Source organism: Lichenostomus cassidix, chromosome 2 (assembly GCF_008360975.1).
Source record: "Lichenostomus cassidix isolate B80296 chromosome 2, HeHo_3.0, whole genome shotgun sequence".
Classification (NCBI taxonomy): Eukaryota; Metazoa; Chordata; class Aves; order Passeriformes; family Meliphagidae; genus Lichenostomus; species Lichenostomus cassidix.
In genome coordinates, this window is record NC_139482.1 from 69810809 (window position 1) to 69837276 (window position 26468).

The following is a 26468-nucleotide window of genomic DNA, read 5'->3' on the forward strand; positions in this document are numbered from 1 at the left end:
GCAGCCAATCAGGCGGCGCAGCGGTGCCGGGCCCAGCCGCTCCTCCCGCCGTCCGCCCCGCCGCGCCGCGCTCGCTCCCGCCGCGGCAGCGCGTCCCCGCCGGTCCCGCCGCGGCTCGGGCAGGCGGACGGGCGGCACCGCGACCCCCGCGCCGCAGCACCCGAGGGCTCGGCCCCCCTGCCGCCCGCCGCTTCGCCTCCGCCGGCGCAGCGCGAGCCATGCTGCTCCTGGCCGCCGCCTTCATCGTGGCCTTCGTCCTCCTCCTCTACATGGTGTCGCCGCTCATCAGCCCCAAGTCTCTGAAGCTGCCCGGCGCGCACGTCGTGGTGAGTGCGGCTGCCCTCGGGAAGGGCCGGGGCGGGGGTCCCCCTGGCTGCGCCGCGGGAGGAGGCGGCGGGCGGGCTCGGCCTCGGCAGCGGGGGGGCTCCGAGCCGCCCGCCCTGCGCCGGGAGAGGGAAGCGGGGAGGGCAGGAAGCCGCTCCCTCCGAGCTGGGGGCGCAGGCTGCGGGCAGAGCCCCGCCGGCAGCCGGGGTACGGCTGCAGAACCCCGCTGCGGGAGCGGGGAGAGCGGGGAAGCCTCGGGGCGGGTAAGGCAGGTTTGGGGGCAGCGGAGCGGGGCTGGCGGCCGGGCAGCCGCAGCCTTAGGGGTGCCCGCGGGTCCCTGAGGAGTCGTGGAGAGCTGGCGGTGGCACCCCGAGCTACCAAAACACGGCAGCCACAAGTCCCGGGAGATAAGGAAATGACCTGTCCCGATGGCTGTGACAACCGCTGTGTTTCCCGGTTGGCTTACGGCGATGGTCTGAGTCACCATCTTCCAGTCTCGGCGCTGACTTTTGGAGACATTCCTTTTGTGCTCTCCAAGCCACCGGTTACCTCGAGTCCTGTTTTCTTCTAGCATCTCCCAGGATAGTCAAGCGGTGTGTGTACACGTAAAACAAAGGGCAAGAGCTATGATTTCCTTGGTCTGAAAAACCAAGTCCGGTGTGAGGAGATGGAAAAGCTAATAAAAAGGAAGTGGTCAGATGACACTTGGTTGCCTTTTCATCTTTAAGCACATAGATATGGATGTCTGTGAGCAATATTTTGACAAGATGGTAGAAGGAAGTCTTTGGAAGAGCATACTGTTGATGAGTGGTACACCCATGGATGAGTATGTGGCTTGGGAAGAGGGGACGGAACAAAGGAGAATAATATCCAGCTGCTTTCAGAGGGAATGCAAAGTAGTGAATTTGGACATGTGACAGCACATGAGTTAAGCGGTCCAAAGATTCAGGGTCCTAGAATCAGCTTCCCTAGTTTATCTCCAAATTTCCAAGGTATGTTCTGTAAGAGAAGCTATAGTTTACTGCTTGTTCAAATTTACTGTAAGTGAGTAGTTTTGGTTTGATTTTATCATTATTATTTGTTGGAGTTTTTCTTTGGAGGATGGAGCTGTCCCCAGAATGATTTAGATGTTTCCACGTTGCAACAGTGTTCCCAAGTTGCTTTATGCAGTAGGTGTTCACTTGGGCGCTGTAACTGGCTTTACAGCATCATATTCTGTGTGACGTGTGTTCGAGGTTGCATTAAGGTTTTTGGGTTATGTCTCTTTCCCCACAAGACTAATGGTTATTAAGACAAAGATGAAGGAGACTTAAGGGCTTTTTATGAAGAAATAGAATACCAAACACAAAAAGTCAAATGGATTTTATTTCTTTTTTTTTTGGTTTGGTTTTATTTATATATACAGTGGTTACCCAAAGTTTTGTTTGTTCTGTCTAGTGATTACGCTCTTTAAAAGCTACTGTGCTGGTTCTTCTGATCAGAAGGGTTATTTTAAAAAAGTGCACATTGAAAATGATGAGACTGTTCTTGTTGGAGAAGTCTTCCTGTTACTGCTATAACCTCCAATGGTTATTGCTGTTAATTGGCAGTTTAAGCTCAATTGGGTACTGTTGGAAGTCTAAAAAACAGTATTCCTGCAAGTCTTATAAAATAAGGAGCTCAGCTAGAAAAGTAAATGTATGAATATATTGATGAAGAAAAAGGCTGTAAGATATATCCAACATGATACAAATAAAATTTTGCAGGCAAACAGCTTTATTGATGCCACCACTTGTAGAACTACTTTTTCTATTTTGACTTCAGTTATGCTCTTAGTGTTCATGCAAACTAATGAAATATGAAACAGCTGGTTTGGAGGTCACTAGTTCTTAGATGTGTAGATGCTGTTAATAATGCTGGACACTTGTTCATGTGGTTCAGATTCCCTAATGCCATGCATAAGGAAAAGTATTGGATGATGGTAATGTAAATCAGAAATACTGCTCAGGAAGGTTTTACATGTTGTGTGTGTAAAGTGAATTCTTTAATGATATGCTGGGAGTGAATGTTCTCTGCTACTGAAATGACTGAGAGACTTCATGAAAATATGTAAGGACCATAATATTATCTAAGGGCTTCTTTGAAGTCTTCTCACAGAAAAATGTCAAAATCTGCTGAAGTATCAGGCCTCAGTCAAACCCACTATTGAAATAAATAAAAGAATGATGACCCACAAATTGTGTATTTAGCTGGTTGAGCCCTTTCAAGAGGGCAAGTGATTGTCATTGCACACTAAATATGGCTTTTCAAAATATACTTGAATAAATTGCTTTACCGAAGCAGAAAAAGTCAGTCTTCCCTAGAAACATTTCTTTCCAGGGGCCTGTTGAAAGTATAATGAAAATATACTGTTACCTTTTTGAAGGAAGGTCGTTGGGCAACTTCAGAGGCTATTACATACCAGTTATTGAATTTTCAACTTGAGTCAGCATTCTTTTCACTTTTAATCCTTCAAAAATTATTTCTCTTCACTCCTTACAGTTATGATTAGGAGATGTTTGAGTTATGGCTAAATAACTGACTCTGGGTGCCATTTTAGGATAGGAATTTGAAGCAGAAAACTTGTGGGTTTTTCTTCTGTCTTCTCCCAGAGTAATTTGTGTGATGGAAGCCCTTGCTGTGTCAGGCGAGACATGGTTTCTGGAGAAATCATAGAATTATAAGAGTCTCTTTCTCTTAGAAAAGAATAGAACTGCTATTCAGAGTGAGAGTCTGGAGAAATCCAAATTACTCATCGTCTAATCTTGTGGGTCCTCCCCCCACCCCGTCCTTATCTGCTATGTATTCTTCTTATCCCAGTTGGCACCATTGAGTGGTAGGGGCTTCTCTGCTGTTAAATTGGCATGGGCATTAGTTTTTTAGCTTATTTTAAGCAAAATGCTTTTTAGATGCTCAATACCTTTTTATTTCTAGCATGACTAGGAAAGTGTTCTCAAATAAAGGGTATAAAAGTTATTTTTGTGCAGCAGAGCTGCTGCTTCATGTGCTGAACTTCTTTGTGCTTTGAAATTGAGAAGACTGTTTCATACATATCTTATTTTGCCATCGGCTTTAACTCTCCCCTTTGGTCTCAGGCTACAAACTAGTACATGTCATGGATTCTGCGGGAATAAGCTAGTGTTTTGGTAGCTGGCTATAACAGTAGATAGGAATATGAAAATAGGCTAAGGCAGTCACCACTGCTTCATTTGACTTGAGCTCACCTGGACCACATTTAACTGCCCTTTGTCAGAGATGTTACACCTGCTCTATACATGTTCTCTCTTCAATTTCTCTACAGAAGTTCTTGAGTGATGTTTAAAAACTCTTTGCTGAAATATTAATGCTAATGCCCTTCCATTGTTTCAGCTTTAATCTTTCTAAAACCAAGTTGAACTTCTGAGTAAAACCCAAACCCCTGAGGTCTCAGTGTTATGAATGCAATTTATCAAAGTTTGGAGTAGCAGTGCCAGGAAATGAAAAGATGTGTATAGAACCTTCTATCAGAGCACTGTCTAAAAGCATGAAGCCAGCTTGCATCCAGTTATAAGTGAAAGTTAATAAGTTCTATTGGAGATTCCATATCAAGTCTTGATTTTGATCATTCCTGATGACAGTTTCGTTAATTTGGATTCGGATTGTCTCATCAATTGAAGTGAATTTCCAGCATCTCAAATTTGAAGCTCTAGTAGATCAATTCTCTGTACCTCACCCCACCGTTTCCTTTTATAAGGGGGAAATAAACCCTATGATTCTTAAAAATTGAACTCTGTTATTAAGGATCATAGCTCAAAAAGTTGGAGCCAGACACTTTTTGGAATACCTAGTTTGGAACATGTTCTTTTTAAGCATGGAGAAAGCTCAGTAACACGGCTCAAGGGCTGGTAGTACTGCATTCTGAACATCTGAATTAATACTAGGCTTTAATCATTCCTTCCTGTCAAAAAATTAATCTGTGATTTGAGTTGTGGTGGCAAGATTTTTATTTTTGCTCACTCCTCTGAGGCTGAGTTACAGTAAATTTAAAAATGGCATCTGTGGCAATTCAAATGTCTGGAATTAACGAAATGCAGTAGCAGTGTAGAACCACTGGCCACGAGGATAAATAATTGTAATAATGTTGTTTTTAACAGAGTAGATGTGTGTTCTTCTGTTAGTTCTGAGCATCTGTGTTAGGAATTTACCTACCTAACCTCATAGATTTGCTTAGGTTAGCTTCATTATAGCACAAAACAAACTTTTCACTGGAGTTGAGGATTTTTTTTTTTTTGCTATTGCATTAGCACTCATGGTGAATGTTCCTGAAAGATAGTGTATTAGTAATAACCTCCCACGTGCTTGTAGCTGCCTCCCACCTAAATGCTAAAGTTCTCAGCCAATTGATATTGCACTTTATCGTTGAACAATCTGACATGAGCTTTATCCAGTGTTTTGGGTGTGACTGTAAATAAAAACTTCCTTTTTCTGTTCCTTGCATGACTTCAGACATTGTCTTTCTGAAATGAACGTTAGTGTTGTTTGACAGGCTGGAGGCTTGGTGCCAGTACCTTCTCCTGCTGAGAATTCCTCAAGCACTGGTGTAGTCGACCCATTTATGACAGTCACCAGTTTGCGCTAGTAGAAATCACCTGTCTCACCAAAAATTGGAATTGTAGCAATCTTCCATGCCCATTGATTAGTGCTGGTGTACCTGCTGCTGATCTGTAGAAGCATCTCCCACGTGCTGTGGGTCTGAGGTCTGCCTGAATGTATCAGACTGTTTTAATCTTTTCAGATATGCATTGAAATATTGCAATCTATTTTAAGAATTTCAGTGTATTTGTTACTTCTTTCCATCATGAAGCATTACACTAATTCTGTGATTCTGCTGAAGTCCCAAATCAATAATTAACACTTATACTCTCATGGATTTCATTTGCTCTGAAAGCAGTAAACTACAGACAGGGTTTCACATTTCTGGAACAGGACCCACGTCTTGGAGTTATCCTCAACTGTTGGTGCAGTGTGAAGCTAATCTTGCAGAGTCAGTTAGAAGTTAATCTGAAGCAGTTCTCTCTAATAGCAGAGGAAACCCAAAGAGCTCAAATTAGTATTTTGTGAGTGTTACACCCAATCTTGGCCCATTTGTGGCTGAAGATGAACCAGTCAGAAACTGTGGATTGTGTTGTAAGTCTTTGCTGGGATTATTTTATTTGCACTAAGCTGTTTTTGAAGGCTAGGGCTAAAATACTCAAATGAAAGAAGAGTTTAGTGACTCATGGGAATGTACTTCTGACTCTTCTGACTTTACTACCTCCAGGAGTGGAAAGAATTTTGAGGATAATGCATCTCTGAAAACAAAACTGAGAAATTGCCTAATGAGGAGGCAACACAAGGCTTTTGATAGGATGTGTAGCTAGAGATTGGGATCTTTGCTCTTAGACTAAGTAGCTCAATGCCTCCATTTTCTTAAAATGGAGGAGGTAACCTTTCGCTGGAATCTTTGGAAAGCTTGTGTTAGCAAGAAAAGGATTAAGGTTTCCAGAGAAATCTGAATTTCATCTTCTTCCAATTCTTCTGAATTAATTTCATTAATGTGTTTTTCTTTATAATAACTGCTTCTAGGTATTTAGTACCAAAATTTTCTCCATAAAGTATGACTTCTATTATGCTACTAAAGGAAAATTAAGATAACCTGGGTATATAAGGAAGATACCAAAGGCACATGCAAACTGGGACTGATCCAAATTACCTGAAGATGTCAGGCAGACATTTTTATTTTAGTCAGAAAGAGAGGTGTTCTTGGGTGTGCATCAGCATCTCTACATCTTGTTCCACAGGCAGTTCATAGGTAGGTTTATTGAGGGTAGTGAGAGGGGTGGTGAGGTGACCTTCACCTGTGTGTTGGTATCATTTGGCAGGGTACCCTCTGCAGTGTGTGATGCAGGACAGTAGCCTTTACCCTGCATTTGCCTAATATTAATGAAACATTAACTTCCTGTTTGCATATAAGACTATCCAAGTGTTACAGCTCGGAGGAAGAGCAAAAGGTTGTGGAAGCTTAGGTGCTGGCATTCCCACTAAACTGAAATAGCAGGATGGCATGGGGGCAGTTCAAGGTTCAGACTGGGGGACTGAGAAATACACTGCAAAAGGCCAGTTGTTGAATTAATGGGATTTTTTGCTTCAATAAGAAAGAAGATATTTTCTGCTTATGTTTGTGATGATATCTCCAGCAGGCAGTCTGCAATAGCTGATTTTACAAATAATTTCTACTGTGGCCAGATATGAAGGGGCAGTACGTAATGGCACTATTATGGCATTAATGGTGATTTCAAACTTTTAACAACATGCTTTTAGAAATAGCCTATGGAACACGTGAGAGTGCCCACATGGGAGTGGTCTAAGTATGCCTGACAAAAGAAATGAGCAAAAATTACCACTGAGGTAAAACTGGGTTTAGGGTAGAAACAAAGGCTCATTGATCTGTTCAGATCTTATGTTTCATTCATGCTCCATAAGTAAGCTAACTTTAGTGCATCTCCTGTGTTTGTATCTCATCGGGTGGTATTTTAACCTCAGTATGTTTTTAGAATTTTCATGTGATCTGACTCATGCATATGGGAGAAGGGTTGAGAATAGTGGACTAACACTGCCATTTTCAAATAACTTTTAGGTAACTGGAGGCTCCAGTGGAATTGGAAAATGTATTGCTATTGAGTGCTATAAGCAAGGTGCTTTCATAACACTGATTGCAAGGGATGAGGTAAGTGTTTGTGTAATTTTCCTGGCTAAACTGTTCACAAAATCTGTATAGGTGGGGAATAAATTTGGAATTGACGATTATTCATACTTCTTCAGTGTATATTTTAAGGGGACCCTGAGCCTTCCAAAGTAATGCATTTGAATAGCAGAGGTGGCTGCCTTTTTAAGAAGCATAGCCCAACATGGAATTTGTGATTAGCTTGCCTTAAAACTTTGCCAATGCTATTGCTTTTGTTAATGGCATTTGTTATATCATTGTCGAGATCTGTGCCAGAGCACAAATCAGGAAAACCCCTATATTGGTAAACACTGTAGATTTTCCCTACAGTAAGTGACATCTGGGAGATTAATCATCTAAAATACATAAAATATGCTAGTGTCTAATCAGCATTACATCGTATTTTTTTACTAGAGAAAAACTTCATCAAGACTGCTTTGTGGGGGGGAAGCGTTGCTTTGTTGGTTTTTTGTTGTTTTTTAAGAGGTATTCAGAATTTAGTTGGTATTACTCTGTTTTCATAACAGGCTGTTTTATTTATTGTTAAAAAACCCAATTATTCTGGAAACAAAAGCACCTAATTTTTGGGGGGCCCTCAGTCCCAGCTGATTTGGTAATTTACTTACACTTGAGAACTTAAGTGTACATAACCTTGAATGTTGTCAGAATTAACAGAATTTTTCTTGAAAGGATTATTACTATTTGAATTTACCAAATTTTTGGGGTTTATGATTATTTCATGCCAGTGATTGTTCTTCAGGAAAGTTTATGTAATATTGCATAAATATAAAATAGAGCCCAAATAAAAGAGAAGAATCAATACCTACAGCCTTCGGTGCTCTCTGTAGCATGAAACAAAAGCATTAAATCTATAGAAGTCATTGCTGCCTTTAGAACACAGTGTGAAAAACAGAAGTGAGTTCTTGATAAATTTCATGTTTTCAAATATTTGTAAGTCTTCCAAATGACAGTAAAATGTTGTAACTAGTTGAGGATAACTTTGGGGGGGCTTTAGGGGATTTTTTTAAGCCTTATTGAAGTACTAAAGGCTGATACTGCTCTCAGAACTACAACACTTGAGCTGTTTTTGTGTCCATTTCAGAACAAGCTGTTGCAGACAAAGAAGGAAATAGAAAAGTACTCTGTTAATGACAAGCAGGTAAGATCACTGCCAAGAGGGGCTGTTGTGTGTTTTCTTTAAAACAGTCACTACAACACAGTTCACTGGTCCTATCTTTAAAACAAAGCTGTTTGACAAAACTGAGTGAGGACTCACTATTTGGATTCAGAAATACCAGTCTGTTTACATGAGATGTTCTGAGCTCTTGCTATATTTGATGTTGCCTAGCTAGTGCATTAGCCTGCTTTTCTTAGAAGATGTCTTCATCTGTAGGTGTAGAATGCTTTTTTGGATAGCTGCAATTTACTGTCACTTGATAAGCATTTTATTCTTTCAAATAAGGTGGAAGAACCAATTTTTTTCCCCCTAAAATGTCTTGTTTTTTGCAGTTCATGAATACAGCATCTGTCTCGGGAAGGAAGTTTAGTTGCTTGTTCCCAGGTTTATTTCACAACATCATATTTTTGTTCCTTTTCCTAAGTACTGTACCAGTTACACAAGTTAAAATTGTGAAGTTCGGAGACTTCTAATCATAGAAGCTGCTTTGCTGAATAGATAATGCACTCATGCATAAAAGCAATGGTTTAGAGCTTGCAGAAGTACTAGCTTAGAATAGCTGAGCTTGCTGTGTTCAAAACATGCAACCTTGAGGTGAACTGTTAGAATAATTTTTTCTCAGTACCAATAATGAAGGGGAGAGGGGAAAATAATATTGAAACTATTAACACCTTTGACTTCTTGTGTTCCAGAACTTTGTTGATCATGAAGGTAACTTAGTTACTAAGTAACTAAGTTCCTTTCATGATCACAAATAGAAGCAATTTATTTGTCCATGAAAAGGGATTTGAATTGTTAAACTAGATATTCTGTTGAAAAGAAGCAATGAAAAAAAGCTGAATATTTGCAGGCAATCATGTTAGAATAGTAGCTGATAGAAAAAAAAAAATTAACACTTCCATTTATAAGATAAGATTCTGTCTTTGCTTCCTTATACTTTTGTCAAATGGCTCAAGCTGAATTTTTTTTCTGTGCATGCTGCCTTACTCAGATCAACTTTGTTTGAAAATCTAAGCCATTTGAGGTGAGGAGAAGCTGTATTTTGCCCATTAAAGAAAAAAAACCCAACCTGATAACCATTTTCTTTTAGCTGCTGTAGCAGTTTCCCAAGCTTAGCATTACTGTTAATCCCTTGTCAAACACTGTGTCAGGATGTTCTTGTAAAAATCTGTCCTAGCTTGATAGAGGCAGACTTTTAAAAAGAGTATTACTCGTTGCATGTTCCTAAGAGTTTCGGTGAAAATTTCCAAAAGTACCTTCAAGCTTGAGCAAGCTCCAGTGTGAACTGACTAGGACTTTTTTGCAGAAACAGTTTTAGGCTTGCAGCCAGTTTAAGCTGTAGGCAGCAAAGGTGATGGGCAGGCTGGCACTTTTGTAGCTGTTGTTGGGTTGTGGACATGGTCTCAGGGAAGCCTGCCTGATCTGAATGCAAAGAACAGAACAGGGAGTCTGGGGCAGAGCTCGCACTGGAACTGCAGATCAAAAGCTGGAAATTGACAGTAGGTGAACAGAGAAGCTGTAGAAAAGGATTACTGAAAGGGTGTAGAGAAAGGCCATGTCTGGTATGGATAACATACGCAGACTGGTACCTTTACTAGATGACAGAGTCATAGAATACTTTGGGCTGGAAGGGACCTTAAAGATCACCTAGTTCCAATTCCTCTGCTGTGGGCAGGGACACCTTCAGAGCTCCTCAGAGCTCCATCCAACCTGGTCTTGACCTGATGAGGCATCCACAGCTTCCCTGGGTGATCTGTGCTGGTGCCTCACAGTAAAGATTTTCTTCTGATATATGCAATCTAAATGTACTCTCAGTTTAATGCCGTTTCCCCTTGTTCTGTCATTACACCCTCTTCAGCTTTCTTTTAGGCCCCCTTTAGGTGCTGAAAGGCAGCTGTAAGTTTTGCCTGGAGCCTTTTCCATGCTGCACAACCCCAGCTCTCTTAGCCTGTCTTCTTAAGAGGGTTGCTCCATCCCTTTGATATCTCCATGGCCTCCTCTGGACTTGCTCCAACAGGTCCATGTCCTTCCTGTCCTGGGGACCCCAGAGCTGGGTGCAGCATTGCAGGTGGGGTCTGAGCAGAGCAGAGGGGCAGAATCCCTCCCTGGCCCTGCTGGCCATGTTGCTTTGGATGCAGCCCAGGACACATTTGGCTTTCTGGGCTGCACATGCTCATTGCTGCGTCATGTCCAGCCTCTCATCCACCAGTGCCCCAAGTCCTTCTCCTCAGGGCTGTTCTCAGTCAATTCATCCCCCAGCATCAGTAGCGGGGATTGCCCCAATCCAGGTGCAGCACCTTCTACCTGGTCTTGTTGAACTTCATGAAATTCCCAAGGGCCCACTTCCGAAGCTTGTCCAGGTCCTTCTGGATGGCATCCTGTCCTTCAGGTGTGTCAGTTGTACCTCCAAGCTTGCTATCATCTGCAAACTTCCTGTAGATCTCTGTCTGTGTCATTGAAGACATTGAATGGTGCCATGTCAAGCTAAGAGGCAGAGATCCTCAGGAAAGATTACTTTTTTTCTTGGGCATGTGCTGTCACTGTTCAGCTCTTGGATACATACTTGAAACCAAGTTGCACTGACAGCCAGAGTCTGACCTGTATGTACCTTTAGTGTTTCATGTTTGCATGCGATACAGTTAGAGTGCTGATGATGTAGCCTTTATGGATATAGGTGTGTACTGGAGCAAAATCCTTACCCTTACAGGTTTTTTCCAATATTTTTTAAATCCTTTTTCTAATCTAGAATATTCCCAATTACTTTGCTGGGGGTTGAGTCGATCTTTTATTGGGAAAGCTTTATTAATGATCCAACACAAGGCAATATTTAGAACAAAATGTTATGAGCAGGGCTGGGCACATCAGACTACTTCTGGTAGCGTCTTCTGTGTCCTAGATGTGGATCTACAGTCCATATTTTGGAGTGAAGGTAATTAGTATATGGTAGCAGAAAGAATGTTTGATAGCAGATGCAAAAAGGTGAATTGTAAAATGTGGTAGCAGTCAATAAAAGCTATAGTGGCTCCTGAGTGTGTTGTTCACAGTATAACTAACCTATGCAATCTGTTAAATTAACAAATTGCTCCAATTTTGATAGAGGACTGTGATTTACCTAATCTCCCCAGTGGTCTTGCAAAGGCATCCAAGTAATAATTCAATGTTGTTTGCATTCAGCTGCTGTTCTGTTCCTAAACTTACGAAAAAGAGAAATGTTTCCAAAATGTAGTAAATGCCTTAAGGGGATTCCTGCCAATAACTTGTGCCACAAGTTTACTCTGATGTCCAACTACACACAGTGCTGGGAGGCAGGAATAGCCAACCTGCTGTACAGGAATGGCAGGCAGATTCTGTTTATGCAGCTAAGAAGTGTCGCAGTCTGACCAGGGGCAGGACTGACAAATCACTGGCTGCCAAAGCAGTTAGTTACACTGTGGTAAACCTTTTTTTTGTGTGTGTGTGTTTGCCCAGGTGCTCCATGAAAAGTGGTCATGAGCGTACTTGTTACAAACTACTGATGACTTTTAGTTCACTTCTGAGTTTAAATTAATTGACCAAGGTAACAGAAAGGATAAATTTGGAACGAGAATACTGGAATCACTCATTTTATTGCAACAGGAGATGGCTTTTCTTTTGAAAATGAGGAATTGCCCCAAAGCTCTGTTGATGGATTAGCAGAGGGGGTACCTTATTTGTCAGCACCTGGTGTTTGCAGCAGTCTTACAGTTTGGAAATGGTAACCCAAAAGAAGCAGTGCTTTCTTTGGCCAGAAGTTGATTTGAAGGTGCTTCAAAACACAGATTCTGAGACCATCTTGCTGAAAGTAGTCAGCAACTTTCAAGGAAAACAGCCTAACTTGCAGCTGCAAGAAAACCATACCACTGTCATCTGTGTTCTGTCATCCTGCCTCACCACCCCTACCCTTTGCTTCTTCCCTGGTTATTTTAATTTTTCTGTATCTTTCAAACTAAACCCCCTAATGTCTCATTTTCAGACAAGGAGTAGATATTCACATTACTTCACTTTTTTTAGATATTGATGACACTGTGTAATGAGTCAATATTCTTACAGATTTTTTATTTTAGTTTTGTCCTTGAGGTGTCCCAATTAAATATTATGCAACTAGATTTACTACTATTCTTAAAAAAAAAAATTATGAAATAAGGAGGTGGAGTGCATTGCAAGTACTAAAATTAGCAGGTTTTCACACTTGCTTTCTAAATTTTGGAACAGATTTTTTTGCAATGCTGGTGCTGCAGTTTCAGGGTAACACTGCAATCATGCCTTGCTGTGAGGTGGAAAAATATTTGTTTTTTAAAGATGAGCCTCAGCCACACAAATGGTTTGACTTATGCTTAGCTGATGAAAGTTAAATTTATCACTGGGAAATTTTGATTGCTTTAGTTAAAATAGCTTTTACTAAACTTCATGTAAATTACTCAGTCAATAATGTGTCTTAGTACAGTAAATTAAAAATTATATTTTGCACACGAGTAGCTGGTTTGAAGATCATGAGGTGCTTATGTGTTCTTAATGTAATCTTTATTATACTAGAACCTGTGTATGAGGGGGAAGAGCTTGGAGGGACCTGACTGCTTCCTCCAGTGTGGAAGAAGTGCAGAGTATATTGTCAAAAAGACTTGTTTTGTGGGAAATTGGGCTTGTTTCATTTTGAAAGGCTCAGAGTCAACTGGACTTAGTGTGTTGTGAAAATCTGCTTTCACTTTTCTTTTCTAGGTCGTACTTTGTATTTCTGTTGATGTGTCTAAAGACTATGAACAGGTGGAGAACGTTCTAAAACAGGTGAGAAAATAACTGATTCACTGATGTACCTTAAGAAACTTATCTCTGTGTGTTGTATTTCTATTGGAAATGCTTTCTTACATGGCATGGTGATACAGGAAAGTTTTTTCCTCTTAAAGAGTATCTTAACCTCTGTCTCCTCTTCCAGGCTCAGGAGAAGCTGGGGCCAGTAGACATGCTTGTAAACTGTGCAGGAACATCAGTTACAGGAAAATTTGAGGACATCGAAGTGAATTCTTTTGAAGTGAGTGAGCATACGTCTCTATTTCACCATGTGATAAATTCTTATTTTACCATTCTAACAATTAGATTGCGTTTCTGTGTCTGTAGACTTCAATAGTGTTACACTTGACTTGTGCTAGCTGTCTGAATAGATTTGCAAGGATTGCCTCTAAGTTCTCCTCTAACAATTTCACTTAGTTTCATTTTTTTCTGTTAAAGATTTTTCAAAAATATTTTAACCTGTTTAAGAAAAACGTAGCTTTTATCAGTGTTCAGTTCTGAGGTGCACAAATTGTTTCAGCTTGAAAAGCTGCTGCTCTGATGAAAAGACAAAAAGCAACCCTGAAACACCTTTATTTTGGTTACTTTATGCCCACAGCCCTCAGACCTCCATTCATCTGCAGATACTGTTGAATCATCTGAAAATACCAAAGCAGCATAATTTTATAATAAATTTGAATCATCCATTTTATTGCTTGTATAAGCTACCAATGGGGTTTTAGGTCTTGTAGAGAATGAAATTAAAAACTTCCCTTTATCCTGGCAAAGAATAGAATCTCTGAAACGTGTAAATACATTGCATTTTTCCTGTTTCCTGTTTTAGAAAGCTCTTTAAACTTTCAGTATGCTTTCATGCATCATGCATAAATGGATTGCTTCCTGGAGACTGTTCAGGTTAGATTTTCCCTCAAATATTCTTCTTTTCCTTCAGGGCCATGTGGTTCCCAGTATTATCAGTATCCTGGATGCTATTAAGACTTATAGGATTTCTTTTGGCTTGAAGTAACATTTTTAGCTATAAAACAGTTTATGAAGCTGTAGAATAGAAAACAGTTGTTTCTTTTGCCAGAACAGATCTGGTGAACTTGATTGTTAAAGCAGACTGAAATAGGGTGTTTTTGATAAATAAGACCAAACAGCTGAAGGATTCTGGATCTGTGGCTCAAACACTCAAATATTAATATTGTTTGTGCAGAGATTAATGGCAGTGAATTACCTGGGTAGTGTATACCCGAGCCGAGCAGTAATCGCCACCATGAAGGAACGAAGAATGGGAAGGATTGTATTTGTATCATCCCAGGCTGGGCAATTAGGCCTCTTTGGTTATACAGCTTATTCTCCAACCAAATTTGCTCTTCGAGGGTTGGCTGAAGCCTTGCAAATGGAGGTATGTGTGCAATAGTTTTAAGTCATTTTGATGATAAACGATTTTGTTTTAACTGTCAGCACAGGGCATTTTCATTTAAATAGGGGTGGGTTTTTTTGTATATAGCAGCATTGCTAATATCTGTGTGTTATTTGCCCTCATTTGGCAGCAATACAATCCTGTTGCTCTGCATGGGGTTGCAGAAACTAACCTGATTTCAATTGCATAAGAGGAAATAGATTGAATCTGTTCCTAGAACTGAGTATGACATCTGCAAGCATGTGCAGACATTTTTAATCTTTTATTTTAACAAAAAATACTGAATTTTTAAGACTTTTGATTAAAAGCCTTCTTCAAGGTTTTAAGTGCAGAATGATATTGAAGATCACATGGATGCATGAGAGACAGGCCAATGATTCCCAGTTTTTTTGTGAGCCCATGGTAAGTGGTATGTGAACCATATGAAACAGTACAACTCCTCAGCTAGAATTTCCAGATTGTCCACCAAAAAAAAAAAAAAATTGGGTAGACAGTGGCTCACCCTTCCACATTTTGATATATATGAGCTTTTTATACCACAGTGGTCTAAGCTTATGGTTGTGTTAAGACCAAAACCAAACAAACGCTATTTTCATTATTCCGTGGAACAGAGTGGGTGAGTACATTGTAGTAAGACAGAAAAAACTGTTTTGAAAATTACTTTTGTCATTTTTCTGTTAAGAATGTATATTTGAGTTGAGTGTCTGTATATAAAATGCCAGTGTTTGGTTCTAGACCCTTGCACAGTCCCTGTTGTATGCCTTGATCAGGGTAAGAATGTGGCGTAAAACTGCCTCTAATCACTTCTGGTCTGCCAAATAGAACAGTGTGAATGCAGGGTCTTTCTTCAGACTGGTGACAGATACTTCTGTGAAGACTGAATTATTCAAGACTAAAAATAGGGTGTTTATGGGCGTGTGATGTGGTATTTCAGTAAGTATTTTCAAGATAGAACAGTTCATATTATAAATAAAAATGCTTGATGTTTTACAATACTTTGCTTTACCATAGCCCTCTGAATATTTTCATTAAAAGCTTGTTTTATTTGTATTGGAGCACAGATTTGCATTGTAGCAATTTCTGAATAGTATTGCACCAAGTGATGTAATTCTATGACACATACATTCAAATACATAACTAAATACAGTCCTTGATATAGGACCTTCCATTTTTCCTCACATTTTCTACTTATTTTTTGTCTCCTTAGACTTTGACCTCTTGCAAGTTTATACCGTGGGTTGAAAAGACTTGTGACTTGAGTATACCACTTAAAGATAACTATTTGAATTTTACATTTTTGTTTTTTCCCCACAGTGAAAGCCTTTTTGGCCTTGTGTTTATAGATGCTGGGTACTGGTATTTGACAATGGTTTAGTCCTCTTTTAGAAATTGAAATTGGTAAACCTATAGGCCTAAATTACTTTAATATTCTTCCTAAGTGTTTTGAAAACCAGTTAGATTCATCAAATAATTTGCAAAGTTTTTAGAGATTTTTATTAGAAAAAGAACCACATCCACCTTTTTAAAATCTCTGCCATTTTGCTTCTCAGTTGAGAAAGCTGCAAGTCTTGCAAGTGCTGAATGCTTTACACTAGAAGCAATTTGAATTCATGCTTGCTGGATTTCTTAATTGGAAGAGAAATTAATGAAATTATAAGGGACATGTAAAGGTCATCAGTATTAAGATAACACTTAATGCTTTTGTAAAACACAGGTAAAACCTTATAATGTCTACGTAACAGTGGCCTATCCTCCAGATACTGACACACCTGGATTTGCAGAAGAAAGTAAAACAAAGGTAAATTGTCCTTCAGTTTTTGAAATCAGTATTTTTTAAAGCATATTAAGATTTTAGGAAGTACTCTTAAACGCTTCAATTTTATCAGTTTTTAACTATTCAAAGTTATATAGCTTGTAGGATAATTCTGTGTAGTTTATTGTTCTGAGGATTTAAATGGAAGAATGACTTACCTTTAAGATCTGAAACATTGCAGAGTATTCCTGCATACAATCAGAATATTGATGTGGAATGGTAAACTGTAAAATCACTATGTGTTTTGATATTAAAGCCTAATTAACCAAAAATAATATTCCTATTTTGCATCTTTGATTATGTGTGGCTGTTGTGATAGATGTGACAGATCGAAATAAACTTCAGTTATTTCAGTGGAGTTTGCAACCTAATCATGTTGTATGAATGCATGTAATGACCCAGTTCAATAATGGCTGTTCTCTAGTATTAAAGTAGAAGGAAACTCTCTTGCACTGTGTTCACAGTGGAAGTGACAGTATCATTTTTCAGAAGGATGTGTCAGCAGCAGGCTTTTTTTCTTTTGAATTACCTTAAAAGTGAAAGTTTTGACCTTTAGTCACCTCTTGTCATTTGCCATGTCCATACATATGAAGTATAATTCTAAAAACCACATTCAGGCCCCCTGTTCAGACTAAAGCATAAGGTAACCAGAAAAAAAAAATCTTATTTTTTATTTGCATACTGTGAACTAGAAATCTGGTATCTAAGGATATTGTCTTTTCGACATGCACCATCGTGTATAATTGGAAATTGAGTTTGAATTCCATTTTGTCTTTCACCCTTTGAATAGGAATCAGCAGGGATTGTGTAACACAATTCTTACTTCATCATTTCTTGATACAGATATTCTGTATTAAATGTATACTCCCACACATCCGCATAAAGTGCCAGAATTAGACATCTGCAGATACTTGTATAGCTTGCATATTCTCTAGGATTTTTTCCTTCATAATAGCCTATTTCAGGGAACCAGCAGGCACCAGCAGAATGTACTGTGCATCTAGGATTTCTCATTAAAACAGATTCAGAGAGGTTTATCTTATTTGTCAAAAAATGTCGTGTCTTTTAGGAGACAATTATGCTTTGTTTTAGCCTACATGAACTCTTTGAATGACCTGCCCTGCTCCTAGCATAATAGTGTACCTTAAATCTCTGCAATATTGCATTGCTCTGACATTTCAGATACTCCTTTATTGTTGCATTTATTTAATGCTACTGAATTTACTACTTAGAACATATGCCTCTACTTTGCATGTCCTTAGTCCTGTCCTGGCTATTTTACTCTGTAATCATTCAATATAGTAAAAGAAAATGTCAAGAGCTAGGATACAGCTTTCCTGTGTTTAGTCAATAAGTTTTGCCCCACCCCCCCTTTTTTTGGAGGTAGCTGCTTCACAAATGATAGCCATGCCTTGGCCAGCTGAGTAGCCAGATCAAGTATTTAATGGCTGATTTCTGCCTGCCTTATTCTCAACATGTCATCAATGTTAGCTGTTGCTCCTGAGAAGCTGCTATTTTTTTCCCCAGATTTAGAGTATTTGAATTACTGTTGATATCCCTATATCTCATTCGGATTTGTTTGATACCGGCCAGTAAGCTCAAAAGTAAATAGGGGCTATGAAATTGAGATCTGATCACATAAGCTGTATCACTCTAGTAAAGCATGTAAAAAGTATTTGTATGTGATTTCTGCTGACAAAGACACTGATGTCCCCCTGGCCACCCTTAAAATACACATACTAAAAAAAAAAAAAATTCAGTTGCTTGGTTGATGAAATCAGAACTCATAATTCTACAGATGTTGGGAAGTAGTCCCCTTTCTGTGAAATAAAGTTACTGTAGTACTTTGAATTGATGATGAGAAACCTGTAGTTGTTAAACTTTTCCCTAGAAGTGCTTTTTTTAACATAACAAACTCAGAATTAATTTCGTCCCAGTATTAAAATAGGCCTGAAAAAAAGAAAAAGCAAGCTGTTTTGTAGGATCTTAAAATATTTCAGGCCTATCTTTTACTTCATTTGTGGCAAAAAATGAGCTATTGAGGAGAAATAGTTTAAGCATTTTGATAGCTTCTACTGGAAATAAAATACCTGGGGGAAAAACCACTTTTTCATAGTAGTAATAAACTACATACAAGAAAAGTACTAAAGGAAAAATTGTCATTTCCCTTTGTAAAATTGGACTATTGTTTATGCACATGCTTATACCTTGCTTTAAATGGATGTTTTTGATGACAGTATGATACCACTTTCTAGCAGTGATGTCATCCATGAAAAAAGACCCAAACCTAAAATTGACATTTGTATTTTTCTCTCCTGCTTGTTGTTAGTCAAACTTAAATTGGTGTTTTTCTATTAAAGCCCTTAGAGACGAAGCTGATTTCTGAAACCTCATCTGTTTGCCAAGCAGAACAAGTCGCCAGAGTTATAGTGAAAGATGCCATAGTAAGTAAATTATGTTTTTCCAGCATGTTCTGTGTTGAAGAGACTAGGATCTCATGTCATGCTTGCCTAAGACTGTAAGATAATGGGTAAGCTAAATGCAAAACCAATTAACACAAAACAGTTCTCTTTGGTTAGTTTGAACAAGAGCTGTTTTCTTTATTCTTCTTTTGCCATTGTGTCCACAAATGATCTTATACAAGCTCTTGGAAGTAAAAGGTGTCTGAAGTTGTACATGGACAAAATAAAATGATGCATCAATGTGATGCAATTTCTCAAAGATGGAGTATGACTGACTTGAAGGCACTAAACTTTATTGACTTTTTATGTATCAAATGCCATTTATCTAGCCTCAAAAGCTTGTTGTACTCTCGTATTTTTCTTGAAGATGAGTTCATATAAAAATAATTTTACAATAAAATCAGGCAGTTGACCTTTTTTGGCTTTTAACAGCTGAAGTATGTGATTATGAGTGTTTAAAATACATTAAGTGCTATTCTTAGTGATTAAAGGTGTGTTGCCTTTCTGAGGATTTTTTTTCAATGTTTTGTGCTAGGGACTGCCTGCATACTTAATAAAGCACCTCAGAATAGAAACAAACACGAAGTTTCATGATCATAAAGCACACCCATTGAATCCTAAAATCTGCAATTACTGTACAGTTCCAAATACTCTTGATCATCAACATGATTTACATCTACAGCAGGTGTTCAATTGTGAAGTTTTTACAGTATTTTTACAAATACAGCACATAAACACAAAATTATGTCTGATTTTGTTTTTAAAGCAAGTACTACTTCAACACAATATTCTCCTTCAGTGATTAAGGAAAACTAATCTCCTCTCTCATCTTAAACATCTGGTATATCTGTGCCATACTTTCTACACTTTGGATGGTATATTAGTTCAAACGTGGTCTTTATGCACTCTGGCCATCAGCTGAGAGACAGAAATAGAAATGAGAAGGTGTCTAGGTACACACTGGCCCCTCAGGTGTGTGCTGGGAAATAACCAGATTTATTAACCTCTACTTCTTTGCATAGATTCACCCCTAACCCTGATTCAGGAATGCCACCTTTCCCTTTCACTCCCACATTCCATAGATTTAGTCCCACAGTGTTTCAGAAAGGCTGTTTTCCAGCATAAAGTCAAATGGAAACAAATGAGGGAAGCCTGAGAGTAAGAGCAATAGAATTGTAATTTTTGTTATTGAAATCTGAAAGTTAATTTCTTCCTGGTGTCACCCCTTCTTCTGCCAGCTGAATTGCTTAGCAAGCTGTGTCTTGCAGTTAAAAATCCTTGATGGAGGTGAAGAAGGGCCTGTTACTTAGCATTTTAAATATATCCTCTTGCCAAATCTCATGTGATAAGCAAGCTAATTTTAACAAAAGGCAAACTGTACTTTGTCATACAAATACAGTAGTGATTGGTGATCTGATACAGTTAGGGTATCATTCTGTTTCTGAAATATAGCTGTGAAGACTATCATGCATTTTCTCTATAAGTAAGCATGCCTCAAGAACAAATTAACGGCCTTTATATAGTGTAAAAATCTGCAGTAATTTAGCACACCTCTCTCTAAAGAGAGAGTAGCTTCCTTTTCCATTTGTAAGTGAATGCCTTTTGGAATGTTGCTGTATAGCCCAAAGTATTTTTGAATATTTTGTTTCTTAATTGTGGTAATATCTTTTTACATTAAAATTGTTAGTGATGTCAGTCTCCTGAGTCTATCAAGAGTAGCTGTTGAAATAAGACACATTATGAATTGTTACAGCTGAGTAAATTCCTTTTTTTTTTTTTTCCTTAATCCTTCCATCCAGCAAGGGAACTTCAACAGCTCAGTTGGATCAGATGGTTACATGCTGTCAATATTGACATGTGGAATGTCACCAGTCACTTCTATTACTGAAGGTCTTCAGCAGGTAGGATTTGGGAAGGACCTGTTGTCATAATTTCTGATAGTTTAAAATAATTTTAAAATGTAGAGCATAACCCAAGAGCAAACCTGAGTTATTTTTTCATCAAATGGCTGTTAACACTGTGGCAGTTGGGTTTAGGAAACTGCAGTAGTAGTTTCAGGCTGAATTAGCGAATTGGTGAGTGAGCTGGGAGTATTCCATGCTATTCAGACCTGAACTGTTACAGTTAGCTTGGTTTGGTAAGTTTGTTTTCTGAAGATTATATAACATGCCTTCCTAGAACTTTTTTTTTTTTTTAATTTCATGACTCAATAATATGCTGCAGTCCAGGATCCTAAATGAATTGAAAGCTGTTTCTCTCTGTTTCCAGGTTGTTTGCATGGGCATTTTTCGCATCGTTGGCCTATTTTACCTAGGAAGTTTTGACAGCATAGTTCGTCGCTGCATGATGCAAAGGGAAAAATCTGAAAGTGCAGATAAAACTGAGTAATCTTTACTTTGAGTGGAAAGAAGAATGTCAAGCAGTCCTGGACAGCTTGCTACTTAAGTGGGACTCAGTTTTGCTCTGAAGGATTTAGACTGGAAGTACTTGCGTGTATGACAGAGGAGTCCCCTCAAAAGCTATGAAAGAAAAAACAAAAGTACAACTCCAGAAAATGCCAAACTATGCAAAAGTATGAATGAGGATTAGATACCTTTTTTGTGGTGATTTGAGTTGGAAAGAATTTGGAGAGCTTATAAGTGATCTGCAGAGTAGAATTTGAGAATGGACTGTGTGCGGTAATTCTGGACAAATACTTAAAGTTTTCTCACACTTTGGTGCTTATGGACAAAATAAGTACCATGACAGACCGGGCTGAAGTAGGTTGAAGTCCCCTGAACAAGTTGGTACCTTTTGCTAACGTTTTGGGACTGCTTTTGATTTAGAATGTTAACTTTTCCTTTGGCCAATCTACAGATCCTTCTGTCAATGACAGCTTTCCTTATTCTATCCAACATATGACTGTGGAAACCTGAAGATGGCAAATACATTTGTATGATCCAAGCTTTCTCAGTGTGGGAGTAATTAGAAAGTATGCATATATTAAAACCATACTTTTTAAAGGGAGATGAAGAGCCCGTTCCCACAGAGAAATGCTAGGAGATGTGATCGGGTCTGTAGCTCTTCTGGCCTTCGAAGTATGGTGTGAACAAAAAAAAAAAAATTAAACCAGTATCAAGTGTGTCAGTTATGACTCAGCATTTTAAGCCATTGAAACAATGTACAATTTTTATAGATACTTAATCTGCCAGTCTTTGCTCTGGAAAGGAAAGTGGCTTAATGCTTCTGTTATCACATTAATTTCAAAGCTGCAAATGATGAGCCAAACCAATAGTTGATGATAGAATCAATTGTAATTAAAATGCCAGGCTCTTCCAGTAGCAGGAATGTAGCTTTTTAGGGCAGAGGGGTCAGGAAGGGGGAGAGGTGTGTCAGAATGGCATTCCACACTTCATTTTATCACCACACAGAAAAGCTTTCACATGAGAAATTACATAAAATACTCTCCTTATATGACCCACTTCTAATTTGTTTCATTTGCATTATATGAAACAAGGCTGCTCAATAACTGCTTCAGAATACACAGAACCCAGTGGTTGTTTCTAATAAATCTTGTTTAACACTGAAAAAGCTTGATGCATAACAATGATGTTTTAAGGGTGCACTATGTATACAGTTTATTTAATGGACCACTATAGTAAGTGCCTTGTGAGCTGCTTTTTTTTTCAAAAGCTGCATATTTTGTATTTGTTAGCACTGCTGTGTTTTCAATGTCGTATTTCCATTTTCATTCAGTACTCTGAATCTAAAATTATGTGTAAAACTGGGCACTTTCACTTCTTTGAAAGTAATACTTAACAACCAAAATAGGTAAAACTGATTGCTTTTGTTAAGAGATTATATCTATTTAAGAAGAGGTATTCAATTAAACTAATATGAAAAATGAGTGGTTAACTGGAAAACCCTAGAATGTAATTTATTGAGGCTATTTATTTTCCCTCTCTGAATTAGGCTGATCACTTGTCAAATCTTTTTCACAGAGACAAAACTTACTTTAATACCTGGTTACAACCATATTTTTTTAAGAGGATCACATTGGCACTCTCATTTTAAGTGGTGAAAATTCATTAGGTTGCATATGTTGAGGCACTGTTGAATTCTTCACAAAGCCTATGTTTTAGGTTCTGCCTCCTGATTTTGTTTAGATATGTGAAGATGTGCATGCCTATAATATGATTCTAATTCTGAGAATATAGTGTATTCCTGCATTTTTAAACAACTTGGCTTCAGTGCAAAGAAATCTAGTGTGCATATGTATTTCCTGTGCTGCTTCATGTGAATGACATAAAGGAGCATTTATCATACATCCATTGTCAACACTGCTGTGTTTCTTAAAGCAACATAACAATGCTATTCATAGAATCGTGGAATGGTCTGGGTTGGAAGAGACCTTAAGGATCATCTCGTTCCAACCCCCCTGCCCATGGGTAGGGACACCTTTCTAGTAGACCAGGTTGCTCAAGGCTCCATCCACCCTGGCCTTGAACAATTCTTCAGACCCTGTGATCTGTGTTGTTCTTCTTTTGATGCAAATCAAATACCCTTTTGACTACCTGCAGAAGACACCAAAATGGGTGAATTGGTTGTGTTGTAGTTTGAAAGAAATGCTTGTGTAAATGACTTGATACCAGCACAAGCTTGAAGGTCAGGACTTAAAACCAGTAAGCCTTCAGATACTTGAATTTTTGGATCTTCAACTTGGTGTGTTAAAAGGTTTGTGTTTAAGAAACATAACCCAGAAGGTCAGAGCACACACAACACTATGGCAGCTGGGCCTCTAAAGCTTTCAGGTTGGACATCTTAGATCACCACTCACTCCTTCTTGACTAGAGTCCTCCCGATAATGACTGCTAGAATTCAGTGCAAGTGTCTGTGAAGGATAAGTAAGACTACCAGGTGAAAGTTATGGCCCTGATCGACAGAGACTTCAGTTTTGCAGACCTAATTTTGCATAGTGTAAGTGATTGTATTGACAGTGAAACTGTAGGTTGAACCCCTCAGCAATTGTGGAAATTGGGACAAGGCATGTTTTTTGACGCAAGAAGAGTAATCTTTTTTCAATGTTCTAGTTTCTGCTGTTGCAAGTTAATGACGTTAATTTTAACTGATAAACTTTTCAACTGTTTTACTGTCAAAACAAGGTAAATTGTCAACTACAGCAACCTTTGGTGTCAATTTTGTTTTCTTATGCACATTCTCTATCTACCAATGTACTCATTTTAAGGTCCAATATAAAGTGAAGGAGATGCCTTGTAATCTTGTGGAAAAATGTTTAGCAGTTGAAAAACTCTTGCCAGTTTAAATGTTCAAAACCTCTGCATCGAAATGTTTTAGCAGTGTATTAGATTCGTGAAGATCTTCAAATAGGCTTTACTTTTTACTTATTGTCAAATTGTCAATAATTTAATCACTTGTGCCATATCAGTTTGTGTCTTGCTTCTCTCTTGTTTGCTTGGTCAGTCTTTAAGATTCAATTTTGGCTTTGATAGTCTTTTCCATTCCATGTAGTTTCTAATGATTGTCTGCTTTATATACAGATTCATTATAACTTCTAGTTTACTTCACCAAGGTGTTCATGTGCAATTTAAATAGATTTAATATTTTACTAAGGAAAAAATATATAGGTGAATAAACTTTATTTGCTGTGAAAAACTCTAGGCACTTTGAAATGGTAAAGATATATAGCATTATTTGTAAAAAGAAACTTTGTGCTTATTGCGACATCATTTTTTGTGCCAGAACTGTAAACTAGTTTTCATATTTTATATTTCTCAGAATAAATGGAGAATCAACAAAGCCTGTAACTTTTAAGTTCTTTGAGAGGATGAAGAGCAATGGATAAATTCATTTGCAGGGCTTTGGTGTGGTGGGTTTTTTTGGTTTGGGGTTTTTTTTTTTTCTTTTTTTAAAAGCTTAGGTTAGCTTAGCAGGAGTCTCTTAATTTTTTAGGACAGCAGAGGGGGCAACATATCCTTCCATTTTAACAGCTTAGGGCAAAGGTACAAAAGGATGTAAAAAATCTGACTGAGTATTGTCAGCAGACTCAGTATCCTGAAACTGGTAATGGTAATGAAAGTGAGATTAAATTGACAAAACCTGCCTTCGTTGCTGGAGGTGCTGCCAGTATGTAACTCATGCTTGTGCTTCTGGAAGTGCTTGTGAATCCTGAGGAGCCAAGTGATGCTTATTCTTCCTAGTGGAAAACAATAGAAGTAATAGTTAGGGCAGATGTCTTTCTGTACCAGCACTGAGCATGCAGCTGTGTACAAAATCACTGTATTATGTTGGAGCTCTGTAACAGCAAGGACTCGAGTGTGTAGCTTGCCCCCAGCACAATAGTGAGGGGAAAATGGTGCCAAGATACTTATTCTCAAAGTAAATTCAAAACCTCAAATGCTCATCTTTTAAAAAGACATTTGTATTAAATTATCAGAGAGACAAAATCAAGGATGGATTGAGGAAAGCATATGCTGTCTCAAATGTGTTGCTGATGTTAATTTTTAAATTCTCCAACATTCTAAGGTTTGAAATGGGGAGGAGGCCATATTGTAACTGGAGCTCCTGGTTTTTCCACTTCACTACAAGTAGCAGGCCAAACTAGATTTCTCCTCAATCTTTTTCATAATTTAGCCTTGTAAGTGAAATAAGATTATATTGTAATTCCATTTAATTGGGTTTTTTCCCTGACCAGCCAGTACCAGGCACACTGAAGAGTAAGTGTGTGCATGATTGTCTGTCAAAGTTAATAGTAAAAACTTCATTAAGTCATTTCCTTTCCTCTGTCACTGGAAGGAGACTTTAAACAAGACATAAAATAAATGGCTGTCTTGCCATACCTCATCCTCTTACTGCTTTCAACCTGAGTTGCTCTAAATTGGGTGAGAAAGGGTGACTGTGTTCATTTTCCATGGGTGATGGTGGGGGGGAAATAATGCTGGTGAGCTTTTGGATGAAAGTTGCACTGAAGGAAGTGGAAAATGCAAATACTTTTTTTTTTTTAACCCCAAAGATGTGTATCTAACCTTTTTGGGGGGGGGGGTGGAGGAAGGGAGCATCTAATTTGCTGTGGGGGATGCATTTTATAGAGTTGGTTGGGAAGGTTTGCTGTTTGGGAAGGCCTTGATGAATATAATACTAAGTCTCCTCTGTGGTAGAATGCTGCTAATCCAGTCTGAAATTTTTTTTTTTAAACTTGAAAACAAGTTTGTTTTCAGCTTGGAGAGGAATCGCTATGTTAATTTTAAACTTTTCCAGTTCTAACTCTGAAGTTGGTTCTGTAGCAAAGCTGCTAGAGCAGTGTAAATAAACACAAGGGGTGAAAGCAAAACATATATGACTGACACAATCATGCTACCAAGAATCAACTCCCTTGAATCTATAAATCCAACTGTAAATAATGTATATAAAATGAAGCCTAAAACCACATTTTTAATGACCTAGGTTACTTGCGACTGAGGGGAATAGCCTTTTCACAGCTAACAGGTGCCTCAGAGTTGTTAAAATGAAGTGTGTTCGCCTTTATCTCAAAGCATTTACTCAAAAAAAGTGCTTTCCCCCTTATTACTGTGAGAAGTTTTAACAGGTGTAATAAAACTTTATGAATCAGAGATGGATGTTCCTGTTTGTCTAGAAGACTGTTTCCGTTTCCTACTCCTTCGTGCAGAAGCCGCTTGCTTTGCCCTTCTGCAGTTTCAGGTGGGAAGTTGGTGTGCAATCCTTTTCCA

The 26468-nt window shown here is 38.6% G+C and overlaps 1 protein-coding gene across 1 annotated transcript; it reads left to right on the plus strand.

Moving 5' to 3' along the window:
* The first annotated feature begins 33 nt into the window (after window positions 1-33).
* Window positions 34-24533, plus strand: KDSR (3-ketodihydrosphingosine reductase). Its single transcript, XM_085052065.1, has 10 exons — window positions 34-326; window positions 6998-7087; window positions 8187-8243; window positions 12996-13061; window positions 13210-13305; window positions 14260-14451; window positions 16184-16267; window positions 18643-18726; window positions 20544-20645; window positions 21013-24533. The coding sequence occupies exons 1-10, from the start codon at window positions 219-221 to the stop codon at window positions 21130-21132; spliced, it is 999 nt and encodes a 332-aa protein (XP_084908191.1). The 5' UTR covers window positions 34-218; the 3' UTR covers window positions 21133-24533.
* The last annotated feature ends 1935 nt before the right edge of the window (window positions 24534-26468 follow it).

Excerpts from the sequence above, each read along its gene's own strand:
- KDSR (XM_085052065.1), top strand. The coding sequence starts at position 219 with ATGCTGCTCCTGGCCGCCGCCTTCATCGTGGCCTTCGTCCTCCTCCTC. Across the intron at positions 13,306-14,259 it reads TCGAAGTGAATTCTTTTGAA|AGATTAATGGCAGTGAATTA; the intron begins GTGAGTGAGCAT and ends TTGTTTGTGCAG. Across the intron at positions 18,727-20,543 it reads TTATAGTGAAAGATGCCATA|CAAGGGAACTTCAACAGCTC; the intron begins GTAAGTAAATTA and ends CCTTCCATCCAG.